The sequence below is a fragment of the Hippoglossus stenolepis genome, chromosome 15 (genome assembly GCF_022539355.2).
Source record: "Hippoglossus stenolepis isolate QCI-W04-F060 chromosome 15, HSTE1.2, whole genome shotgun sequence".
NCBI classification, from domain to species: domain Eukaryota; kingdom Metazoa; phylum Chordata; class Actinopteri; order Pleuronectiformes; family Pleuronectidae; genus Hippoglossus; species Hippoglossus stenolepis.
In genome coordinates, this window is record NC_061497.1 from 6,790,150 (window position 1) to 6,803,107 (window position 12,958).

The 12,958-nt window shown below is 40.8% G+C and overlaps 2 protein-coding genes across 4 annotated transcripts in view; one reads left to right on the forward strand and one right to left on the reverse strand.

Moving 5' to 3' along the window:
* LOC118122644 (transmembrane protein 211) overlaps nt 1–8,442 on the forward strand; it is a 109,413-nt gene extending 100,971 nt beyond the window's left edge. Inside the window, exon 3 of the mRNA XM_035179500.2 lies at nt 5,958–8,442. Coding sequence (XP_035035391.1) covers nt 5,958–6,184 — 227 coding nt within the window. The 3' untranslated portion in view covers nt 6,185–8,442. The remainder of the gene's footprint in view (nt 1–5,957) is intronic.
* LOC118122643 (spermatogenesis-associated protein 22) lies at nt 8,440–12,505 on the reverse strand. 3 transcript variants are annotated; one of them, XM_035179497.2, is made up of 8 exons: nt 12,398–12,505; nt 11,942–12,045; nt 11,421–11,561; nt 10,721–10,910; nt 9,977–10,337; nt 9,742–9,862; nt 9,206–9,303; nt 8,440–8,936 (listed from the first exon to the last, which is right to left on the reverse strand). In XM_035179497.2, exons 2-8 carry the CDS (start codon nt 11,979–11,981, stop codon nt 8,745–8,747), a joined length of 1,143 nt encoding a protein of 380 aa, XP_035035388.1. In that variant the 5' UTR covers nt 11,982–12,045; nt 12,398–12,505; the 3' UTR covers nt 8,440–8,744. The 3 variants fall into 3 exon arrangements, with proteins under 3 accessions (XP_035035388.1, XP_035035389.1, XP_035035387.1); XM_035179498.2 differs by having other exon boundaries at nt 9,206–9,285; nt 9,742–9,865; XM_035179496.2 differs by having other exon boundaries at nt 9,742–9,865.
* Nucleotides 12,506–12,958: the final 453 nt, after the last annotated feature.

Here is a 12,958-nt window from a genome sequence, read left to right on the forward strand (position 1 = left end):
GCACACTTGAGCACCCGATCCTTTATAGAAAAAGAGAGACGGGGACACATTAAGTTGTTTTCTATCCATTAGTGCACATAAAGGCCCTCGACAGCTTTTCAGCTACATGTGAAAATGGCCTGTTTTGTCTTTTCAAATGGATATTTTCCTGAAAAGTCTGTGCACACTTCAAAGCTGCGCATTCACACAAGTTGTCAGCCTTATGAAATGCACTGTAAAATCCAAAGATTTTTTTTAAATCAAGTTTGAATGTAAGGACAAATTTAAGAATGAAAAAAATGAATTGGAGAAACTCAAAACAGCCGTTGGTCCAAACAGCCGTTACTGCATTTATATTATAAGCATGTGTTTAGGTTCATGGTGGAAATCTGACAAACAGACAAATAGATAAAACTATAAAATAACAAATAATGGCAGGTGAAGTCATACTAATGATCTGAGGCACTTCTCTATTGCCTTGTGCTCTCGGTGTCTCTCATCTGATTGGGGCCGTCACACTCTCTCCAAACCTGAATTGACTTTAATTCCTCTCTGTGGAGAAAGATCTGGCTGGGCTCCACTTTCCTCCCGGTTCTTATGCAGACCATTGATTGAGGGTTAGGAGGTTAGTAAACTGTCGGGTTATTTGGGTCTATTAGGAAGTAAATGATGGAAGCACTTGTAGCTTTTGGCTGCCTGCTGGCTGTGTGGACAGCTCTAAAACGAAAACCCCTGTGATTGCCTTTAAATGAAGAATTCAAGTCTGACCTGTGCTGTTCTTTTCTCCTGACGCTGATTTGAACACTTTTGAAAGCTCAATCTAGTTTTTTTTTTACAGTCATTTTTTTTATTGTTCGTATCAATCATGGTAAGAAATTGGATATTCTGCTCTCATATGATGTCCACAGCACTCGCTTGCTGACCAACAGACTCAGTTTGTCAAGTTTAGTTGCCGTCCTTGTGCTAGTGGCTGTGGCGTATTTAGATATGGGCAACACGGGCCGCCGCCCAGGGCACCATCTTGCCCAGGGGGGCACAGAGCGGCTTCTATGGCTCATTGGCACGTCACGTCATTGATAAAATGTCACTGTGTGGGTCAATTAACCTTGTCTGAGTGGGCGGCCTGTAGCACTAGTTTGTGGGATAGGGTAGATGAGGAGGGGGGCGGGGCTTCGTTGACCTCTGAAAGCAAGGGGGGAGCCGGGAAACAGCACACCTACATTTGTACAGTAGCCAACTGATGCAATAAGTCAAATCAGTCACACCACAATTCATTCATTATAGTGTGAGTATGCAATTTCATAGACAAGTCTGCCAGTTTATTGTCAATTTGTAATAATTTGTGATCATTTGATTCAGTATTTTAGTTATATTGTTTCTATTCTTCATCCTCATATTTCATTTTTGGTATTTATAATTGTTGTAATTGTATAAAATTGAGGATTTATGGTTATATATATGTAAAAATTGAGGGTTTGTGGGGGTCTGCCCAGGGCACCATGGAAGCTAGAACCGCCACTGCCTATGTAGTGTCTGTTGTACAAGAACTCTTTCAGTCCTCAGTCCGTTCAGCACCTTGATGTCATGTCAGCCTTTCATCACACTGTCCATTCCTCACAGGATTAGACCAGTGGGCCATGTACAGTAACACCCTGCTGAATTATGGTTTGTCCAGCCTGCTGTGAAGCAAGGATCCTCTTTCATCCAGTTTGCAATATATGCAGTCACACATTAGGTCATGAGAAGAGTACTCCACCATTTTACCTTGTCTTCCCACGGCTTTGTCAGGCTGATGATGGACAGTAAAAAAGAGATCTAAATAGAAACAGGATAAGCAATATTTTACCCTGCACACTTTTTTCCTAGTGCCGACATTATATGCATTTTATTTTCAAACTTGTAATCTCCACTGGACTGAGTGACACCACTTGCACTTTATCCCAACTCCTTCTGCAGCCACAGAAAGTTTCATACAACTTTTCCTCTCAGGTAACACGTGTAAACAGACCTTTATGTGTAAAATCTTTGAAGTTGAGACATGCATAGTAAATAAATTGTGGTTTGGTTCAATCGTCTCAGATTTGAAGGATCAGTTACTTCTGATAGGGGCAGTGTTTGAATTACAGTGGCTTTTGGGGGAGCCTTATTTTCCGGGGGTACTAATAAACATGTCACACACAGACACGTGGGGGGGTGCGCGGCAGAGTGGCCAATTGCAGAATATTGTGAAAAATACAAATACTGCAGCCACGTCAACTCAGGGAGGAAATGTCAAAGAGGCGACTTAACGTTAAAACACATGTGATTTGAGAGCAGCACCACCATGTACAGTATGGATGCCACCAGCAGGAATAGACACAGCATTGTGTTAAATTAGTGGAGAGATATGTTCAAAATTGGTATTTTATTGAGTGAAAAACAAACATTGACATATTTTATTGCCATTATTATTTATTTCAGGAAACTCGTTGCATAGAAAATAAAAGTCTGTAACCAACAACAAAAATAGACAATGTTTCAGAAAGTCAGCTTCCAGGGGGGGGCATGGGCTTTTCAGGGGAGACGAGCTCACCTTAGCCCCCCCGTAATTCAAACCATGGATCGGGGTTTAGATTTTACAGTTTTTTGACAGTTCACCTCTTATTAACGGCTGGCAGAGATCCAGTCAGGCCGAGCTGCAGCTTATCTGATGCAGACAGTATACCCTCCTGGTCTGGTTGATAATATCCAGCCCTCACCCTGCTTACCTGACACCTGGGTGCGAGACGCAGTCCGGATTACATTCCTGTATTGATTATTTGGGGCAAAGCTGCGTTGTTGTTCATTCTAGTTTTATTTTTGTCCGAGGTTACTCTTCATTTCATTGGAAGGCGGAAGCAGCCTTGGGTTGTAAGTGTGCTGCTGTGTCTTTGTGTTTCTTCCACAAAAGCCAAGGGTAGTTTGATAAAGAAGGTCATTAAAGTCTCATTAGGTTGTGAGATCTGTGGCACCGGGCCCCGCAGATAAAACGCAGAGCCGCACTGTGAGAGCTGTCTGCGGGGCTGTGATATGTGAGCCCCTCTGTGAACTCCGCAGAGAGGACACTACACCCGAGAGCTCCCTCTCCTCACTCCGTTCACACAGCTTGTGTGTCCTCCTCATCCCCCTGCTTTTATCTCCCGAACAGTCACTCCCAAAAGCCCCCGGCGTGCAGCGAGAACATCAGCAAACGCTTCCCACCTCTTCGTTGTTGCTCGACTAGCGCGGCCCTCCACTGCCCACACTAACCATCGATTGGATTCTCACGCAGCTGTTGCATTGAAGCTCTCATAAGAGCGACGTTTCCCTCTGACCATGAGGTGGCTGCCCTGGGAAAGAAAGAAAACCAACATCTCCCGGAAATCAATGCAGCTTAATAACTACTCACTATCGCGAGTTCAAGCTTCTGCAGCGGGCCCGGCTCTCCACAGCTAAAACAACCATGACACCTGGCATTGTAATGGAAATCCAGCCGGCACTCAGAATAAATAAGAGCAGCAATGAAAGCCCGTAGAGCAGTCGATAACTGCTTGGCAGCTCAGGCAGGGAGACTTGACTCAATTTGTAAAAGTGAGCCGCTCTCCGGCTGCAGGGGCACAGAGGAGTACGCCGGAGAAAGCTGATGCCACAGAAGTTGCAGAGTGAGCTTCTTTTTCCCCCGAAGACCTGATGTTTTGAAATGAGGAGTGCAAATGGATTTAAAGAGACATGAATCATTTTGCGTTAGAAGGTTCTGTCAATTACAGGTCATCAGTGCTTTTGTTGTTCAATACAATAAAGCTCTGTACTGCCAATACCGGACTTATAAAAATGATTCAGACATGATTTATTTTTCTATATATAACACAAGACTCAGTCTCAGTGCAAATGAATCTACTTCAGCAGTGATGAAGTGTCATTACACACTTGAGTCTGAGTCAGACTTTCTTTCCAAAACGTCTACTGCCACCAAGTGGCACTCAGTGGGTATACCGCTGTGGTATATACTGTATATCAAGCCATTAGGGAAGTTAAATCGTTGATTCCCTCAACTTATGAAAAACAAACAAACTCTTTCTCACTCAAATCTATTGAAATCTATCTATGCATATGATTTTTGGGTTTGCCATGTTGTTGTGATATATCTTGCCATGAGTCTTTTTAATTTATTTGGTTAAAAAAGTATTTCCACTTGATTCATTTGGAATAAAATCAGATAAGACTTCCAAAGCACTGTCTCAGATTTGGTTCAAAAATCGAATCAGCCCTTCGTATGATTTTATATGAGTTATTATTTTGGCAAGTATTGTGCCTATCCTTAGCAAACGTCTGAGGCCCTAGATTTGGAAAAGAAAATCCTGGACAAAAATGATATTGAGGCTATTGAAAACCCACATACGTGCACCAATATGATGTCAATTCATATTTTCTGCAGATACAACCTTTAATAATTATTTTATCAATATCGGGGTCTCTACCACCATTGGACATAATGAATATTAAGGATGAGACAAGGTGTAGTAGAATTATCATAAAGTAGGGATATAATTATGTTCATGGAAATTGCTTGATGTTTGGTTACAAAGTACAATATCCTCCATTCATTGCTTCATACAAACACAGACAAAGATTTGAGAGATATTTTACCTATGGCAGAAAAAAAAAAACATCCATTCCCGGATCACATTTTTATTTCACTATCTCTCCAGGCTACGGAAAACAATCAATATTTCATAGGCTGTGACACACATAAGAGATAATAAGGGAAAATCCCAGCTGCTTCATTATGGATGCTTTTATTTCCTAGAGGTAAAACAATGCCTTCAACTTGGCCTGTGTATATATATTTATGAAGAGAACATGGAAGGACATTGGCAGTAAGTGACCACACATTAGGCCGTTTCCACATTTCCATGTTCCCTCCAGCCCACATGCTATTTTGGTCCTGTGTGTCTCAGCCTCTGAAATATTGATTGTAGTAAAGAAATATTTGTTTTCAGTTTGCTGAAGACACTGAGGCAAAGAATGTAATCCTGATGTGGACATCTTTATGTTTCTACTAACCTATATACCACAATATGCTGTTTTATTCATAATGCCCCTATGTCCAGTAGTGGTAGACACCTCAAATATTGGTACAAATAAAAAATAAAATAGCTTTGAAGAAAATATTGATTCATGAGTGCCAAAAGATGAAAAATACCCAAATATCATTCTTGAACAAGAGTTTCTCCAAATGTTAGTTCTTATAAAAATAAAACGACATGCACTACAGACCTTAAATGTTACAGTCATGCTGAGAGCATGTTTGTCTTCCATCCTATGAAGTTTGTTGAAACGAGGAATAACACTTTTCAAGATACCCAACTGTGGATTTACAGATGAGGCATTTTTGAGAGTGAAATTAAAAGATATCAAGAACCAAAAAAAAAGGGGTATTTGGCCAAAATATTACTTTAGACTCCAGACTTATGTTTCAGGATGCAAACATTATATAGACCAGGGACAGACCAACGGACACAAAATGGATTCTTAATTGTTCCAGTGAGCGATCAAGATCCCAAATGGCAACAAACTGTGGACAAATCCTGTGATGGTGATTTAACCGTTTTTGGATTCTGCCTGATTTGGCACAGAGTGAAAACTGTGAGGTCTGTGGACTAACCAAAACAACAGGGACACGACTGTTTATTTTCAATGCTGTAAACACAACAAAACCCATTGTATATGGGTGAAAGCAAAACCAGATCTTAAAAACGAGATAATACCAAAAATATCTGAATTGCTACATGCAATTAGAAAAACATCTTAAAAGAGTTTCTATTTCACTGTAAATACAATTCTTCTTTAAAACTGAATCTTACCGTAAGAATCAACATGTGATTTTAGCAGTGTACGCAGCATCTGTTTCGACCCTTCCTCCAACAGCCTGTAATGAATGTACTGTTCACTGTCTAATGTGTCTCACATCTCCTCTGCAGTGTTCATCATGGCTGCCGGATTGCTGGTCTACCCCTTCGGCCTGAACTCTTCTCTGGTCAGGTCCTTCTGCGGGGACTCCGACATCTACTACGCCGGCGAGTGCCAGATCGGCTGGGGCTACATGCTGGCTATTGTCGGAGTCATGCTCACTCTTTTCCTGCCCTTTTTTGCCAAATATGCACCGAAGGAGCAGCTGTCCCCCACCCCTTTGCCCACGCTGTTATAGTGCATGGAAATGAAGTCTTGTGGTTTCTTTTTTCCCTCCTGACAACACTCTCTGACCTGGACGTGATGTCACGGAGAGACGCCTGCATCATCCATTTTTAATGCTGCATATTGATGCTGTTTGGGAAGCCCTACTCAGTGAAGCAACAAACACTGTCTTCCTCCATCATTATCGTTATTTTAAATGGAATGTTTTATGTTACAATAAAACCCTGTGGTTATTATTTTTATCCTGCAGTCTGTCACAAGGTTTCTACAGTTTGACTTATTTGTTTTTCTTCGTGCCAGAGGCTGCAAAGAGTAATAACCCCATTTCAAGCAATTTAAGAAAATGTCCTCAAGTACCTGCTTAAATTTTTTGGGGTTTTTTTCTTCTTCTGCTCCGTTGTGGAAACAAGTCAACATTCAGCACGACACATTCCAAAACAGACTGGAAGTAAAGACGCGACTCAGACAAGGTTTTCTGGCTCGACTCGAACAATCAAGTAACGTTTCAGCACGAGGTTGTGACTCAGAGAGAGAGACACTTTTTATTGGTCGAAATGCATCTGTGCATTTGGACTGTACATATGGTGTTTTGGACTGTATGTATATATATATATACATATATATATGGGGTCCTGGTTTAACAGAGCTAATGTTTGAGATTTCAAAATATGGATTGATTGAAAAGTGAACTCCGACACTTTGAGGGAATTTTTGTCTCTTCAGACTTTTCCTGTGGGAGTCGAGAAGAAAGGGACGATAAACACAGCATCAGACCTGCCGAGAGGACAAGTCAGAATATCTTCTCATAACAGCAAAGTGAATAATGATGAACCTGGAGTGTTGTCAAAAACATTTATGTTGTGATATTACATCTTTTTGTTAACCCTCTCCCCAGAATTGTTTGTGTGATGTGACTTGCTTGTTTAACATGAACAACTTTTTGCCTGCAACACACTACAATACTTAACACTAATTCAGGAAAAAAAAAAGATTGCAAAAGGCAGGGAGCTGTAGGAATTTTGTCAGAAATGCATGATAAAGATGGGCTTTGTTAATGGTAGAACAATTGATCTAGATTTTAAATGTGATCTGACCAACTTGTGCCTTTTAACATAACCAAGACAAGTGTTAAATACAATTATCAGGTTGACATCTTTTTCTGCTGAAAAACTGTGGATCCTGTTGTGTGAAGTGATTGATTGTTTTTCTTTTTTTCCTCTTATAATTTTTCCTCTCAGAGGCAAAGTGTTTCTCGTGTACTTGATGCAGAATGATCTCATTAACTTGAGAAAAATGTTCTGGCGGGGGTTCTAATCCTCGGAGGTAATGGCAGAGAAGGAAAAAAAAGGAAAGCGGTGCACTTGGATTCAAATTATGCCCTGAGATATTTTTTTCCAATTATCTAGAAGCGTTAGTTCACTTGAATCGCTTTATTAAAAGGTTGTGACATGCAGCTAACAGATTAATTCCTGGCATCCTTGTCTTATGTGATTTAGAATTTGAAGTGTTGGAGGAAGTGGCTGTACAAATTGAACATCGCCTGTTGTCATCTGTGCTGAGCTGACACATTACTCACATCATGTGTAAAACGTGGCTTAAAATAATTAACTCCTCATGTAAGCAAAATGTGTTGGTGTGTTTGTTTGTCAACCCACGTCTCCTTTTGAGCGCTGGCACCGTTCCTGTCATGTTCTGAGGACAAACTGTCCACATCTCCACTTCCTGTCCCTGTACACTGCCAATTGAATTAAGCTGGACTCCCTTTTCTAGTGTGTGTTTATGTGCGTATTTGTGTTTTAATAATGGTTTGGAGTCTGCCAATGGGTAAAATTTTAAATATTCCAAACATTTGGGTTTTCCCACAATCATATCCTGACATTTGGAAAATGACTATGATTATGTTGCCATATTTGAACGGTCAGGATATAAATTTTGGTATTGTATTGGACCTCATACTGTGCTCGGCTGTGGGAATTGGCGTGACTGCACTGGACTTGTTCCCTTTATTCGTTGGACCATTGTGTGTAAAGTCTCAGCACTGGTGAAACTGTTTTCTGGTAGAGTAGACCATTGCGTTTCTTTTCCATTGTGATGTTTGACTGTAAATAAACTAACTGTACTTGATATCACATGTTATTCTTAACTGCCCCGTTTTTCAAAGATATATTTTGAGATATTACCTCATCGTGTTTGCTTTACCTGAATTCACCTCTAAACAATGTCTGCTGTTCTGTGAATTTTTCTTTGTAATAAAAAATACTTCAGAACTTACAACAAGAGAAGCTTTACTTTCCATTAACAGTTTGGTTAAGTTACCATTTCACGAATAAATAACAAAAACAAAAACACGTATCCAGTAACGTGAGGGAATTCAACTGTTTAAATACAAATGCAAAACTTAAGACAACATCGCCCCTTACAGGTCAAAAAGTGCTCAAACACGCTTTTTAAAACCAAAGGAACTTCTATGTTATAACAAACTGTGTGTATTAACAAATTGACGTAAACTTGTCTGTCATGGACCATCATCAAACACTATTTCCTTTCCTACAGCTGAAGATACCTACTCGTGCTCAGATCTCATTGAGTGATTTGATCAGTGCCCTCATTTCTGCGTCAGATGCTTTCACAGCCTCGTAGGCGTTCCGCAGCTCTGAGGGTAGGCCGGGCCTGACGGACACACACATGAGGACGTCTCTGCTGCGGTCATAGTTCCCCACGCAGCGGTGAACTTGACCCCGGATCAGACGGGGCAGTTCCTGCTCCTGTTGGACAAGATGCAGAAAGGAAGTCAATTCAAGTGAGATCGCAATGCTGGATTTTCTATTGGTAATATTTTTTCATATTTGGGAAATGCCCCTGTTTACTTGCCTTTACTTGTACAGTGAATATACAGTATAACCAAAGTGCATCATTATCACCATTAAAAATATGTATCAGAGCAAGTAAATGTGGGAAAATTGACATTGATCAACTCAGGAAAAATTGCTTTCATTATTTGGAATTTTTCTCTAGAGACGTATTTTTTCCTCACAGTTTCATAGAAGACACACTGCACAGCCTTTTTTCCATCTCTCATGAGGAAGGTCTTGGCTCCATGGCGACCCAAAGTAACTGCAGAGTCAAGAGTGGCTAAGGGAAAACAGCCAGTGAGATGAATGATGCTTTAAAATGCTAGAGTACACAGGGATGCTGGAAGTCAGTCAGAGTTGAGGGTGCTAAGATAAAGTCTGAATGACCAACAATAATTTATCACAATTTTAGGAAAGCTAACATTCAGTAAAATTTACTTCAGGACCTCAGAGATCATTTTTGAGACAAATTTGACCCACTATTACCAACAAAAATCCATAATTTGTTCAGTTCTAGTCTAACGTCATCTAATTGACATTTTTTGCATCCAGTAGGCTCAACAGAAAATACACAAAGTTTCTTTAACTGATTTCTTTGCCTTGCAGTGGCTGTCCCTCACCAATAGGGGGTGCTATAGCCCCGATCAGTACCAATACTTCCAGCATAATTAAGAATACAGTACATAACAAAAAGAACATCAACTCCTAATAAACTGACCAAATATCTCAAACAGGTACGGGGCTTTGTCTTTAAACTGGCTCCAGTGTCTCATGCCATCGATAACTGCAGTCAGGATCCTCAGTGAGTTTTCGTTGGCTGGTTTCATTGGAGGCGGCTCCTGCTGCGCATAAATAAAGATGCCACACTCATCACAAACAATATCATGAAGGATTATTGGCAAACTTTAAACATCGTTGTGTATTTAGTATCGATTTTCCATATCTACTCCTACCCGAGTTTGAGTTGGTCGTGCAGTCTGAGGTTGATTTGAGCTTCTTTTTCCGTCAGAGGGGGAACCCTGTGGCCCAAAGCTGTTGGTAAATTTCCAGGTGTTGTTTTGTGGCTGCGCTGCACGAGCTAGAGGTTTGCTGGGAGGTGGGACAGGAGGGGGCAGAGGTCGAGACTGTTGGGGATACTGAGGCGAGGAAGTAGGTCTGTAAGATGACTGTTGACTCATATGAGAGAACCCAGGGTTGGGTGATGGCTTGTTTTGTGCACGCTGAGTGCTGGAAGGACTTTGATATTTGTTGGAAGTATCGCTGTAGCTGGAATCCTGTGGTCTGACTGGGTAACTGGGCTGCCCCGTCGTAGTGCTGAAATGAAAATAAACCTTCTGTTTCACATATTAGGATCTGAGAGGACAACATCTGAATTTCTTTTGTCGATGTATGTTTTTGTCTGTGCAAGTCAGATACGCATTCACTCTTCTTGAAATGAACAAGTCACAGTAAAATCCTGGCTCAAACCTTCACTTGTTTGCTGCATGTTGCTCCTGGACACAAAGTGGTGATGTCCAATATTTATTTCAACTTTCTCACATGTTTCTCAGGTGTCTGTTTGGTTAGCTATGGTTTTATTAAGAATCAAAATAAAAAACTGTCCAACTTAAACAGCTTTTGGGTCTGACATTGTGGATTTGCAGGCATTTTTCATATTATAACATTATAGAAAATGGGTTAAACCTGACAAAACATACCTGGTGTTTCCACCTTTATATGGATGTGATATGGGTGCATATGCTCTCGTTTTAGGAGCAGGTCGAGGAGAAGGTCTGTTGCTGTCAAACTGCTGAGACTGAGGTGATTGTGGGACAGCCTGTTGAAACCACTGGTCACTTTGTGAGGCACCAAATGACGAACCTGAGCCCTGGTAGCATCCATAGGTACCTGTGAAAGATGGGGGAAGATACTGAAACCCAAAAGTGCCCATGGTGATGAACAACTGATGCGGGTTTACTGCAGAACAGTATAGTACTACTTTATGAATGTGTCTGACTTTAGTATAAAATGCTTTGACAGACCATTTACATAGTACAGCAGCTTCCACTGTTTAAAGCTGTGAAGTGTCTTAATTCCAAGGGAGATACTTGACATTATTGTCCTTTTTCTTTCATGTAATAACACAAAATTAAAAACAAAATGCTCTCAATATAAAACAATGGTCTTGCTTTCATGTTCACCCTAAGATTGTGATTTGAACAGTTAAACATCATCCAATAGGCAGTTGATCGTTAAAGACATTTAGATGTCCTCACACCGTTGAGCCATGCTACGGAGGAAAAGAACATCTCAATCACGGTGAGGTATTGTTTTGTAGTTCATTTAGATTTGTCTTTTGGTATACTGCCCCCCGGTGTCTGAAATAAACTAGACACCTAAAGAGAGTGACTGCTTCACCTGGTGTGATGGTGTGAGATGGAGCTGAGCTGCTGTTTGCCATGTATTCACTGTGGGAGAAGAATTCATTCACTGAAGGAGCAGATGTCAGAGGAACCCTGTTTCTTTTCTTCTGGTTAAACAGCGGCACAGGGAGGCAGCCTGGTGGAGACAGAGGGAAAACAAATGAATACAAGATATACATGTGTAATATACATACCCTTTATTTTCCCTTTCTTTCACATCATGAGATTGGGCATTTTAAAAATGTTTCCTTGATTTCTCAGACAGTAATTCATTATTTATGAGTGTGTGCAAGTTGTTGCAGATCCAAATAAAAATCTGGATCTAGTGAATTAAAAACGTTGTTTCATAAGGGGACTGTTGGATATGGTACTTCACCACAAAAAGCAAACTGGAACCCCAATGCAACACACACAGCTTGATTTCATTATTCCACACCACACCTGAACTTGGCATGAATTGTGAACTATGCCATGAATCCATTGGCAAAGAGGAAATGAATGGACTTGTTTACGAACCTGCTGTCGGCCTTGGTGGCTGGTTTTCCTGTCTCCTCATTGTGGTGACTTAGAAAAAGCAGCTAGCTGCTCCTGTTAGCTGCTCCTGTTAGCTACACAGAGGGCTGTACCAGAGGAACAGTGGAGAGGACATTTTACCTGTTTAGTGTTGGTCACTCACTTGGATTCAGTGAAAATTTATTATTTAACTCACATTTAAAAACGTGTTAACACAGCTGATATATGTTGTTTTAGTGTCTTGTCGTTTTAGCAAAGAGGTGTAAGTCAGCTGGCTAATTTGTTAGCCTAGAAGCTAAACTTTCAGATAGCGTGTCTAGCTAGTTAGCTGCCAAAAAGAAGCCACTACATTACAAATGTAGCTCAATGTACAGCTACCAGTGGTAATTATTGCAACAACAAAAAAAATCAACAATAAATCAATGTATTAGCTGTGAACGTAGTTTATTAGTTACTCACGCTCTCTGGTGAGTTAAACTAATGAGGACAAGGTGTTTCCGGTCCAGCACCGTGGAAAGAGACTGGCGCCACAAGTAACCAGTGTAACATTCATGGTCCCGTAGTAAACACGGAAATCCTAGCACTGCACAGTGGAGATCGAAGCACGCGGTGGTAGATTTGTCCCTAAAACAAAACACTCCAGTAATAATTATACAATATATTATCATTAGGGCCCGGGCACCGACGGTGGGAGGCCCTATTGAAATTGTAAGGATTTTTCTTATTATTATTTTTCCGACAAAAGACGGGGCTTTTTGAGGGCTTCAACATGCTCAAATGGTTACCAAAGTTTGCAGAAAGTTAGAAAGTGGTGAAAATGTACGTATTCTGGAGTATTTAGAAATGGGCGTGGCAAAATGGCTCAACAGCGCCACCTGGAACGTAGCCCCTAGGTTTGCCCTTGACCCATCTTCACCAAAATCGGTAAACAGGTGTATCATGACCAGAAAAACATAAAAGTCTCTCAGTGCATTTTGAAAAACGCAACAGGAAGCCCGCCATTTTGCATTTAGTGGCCAT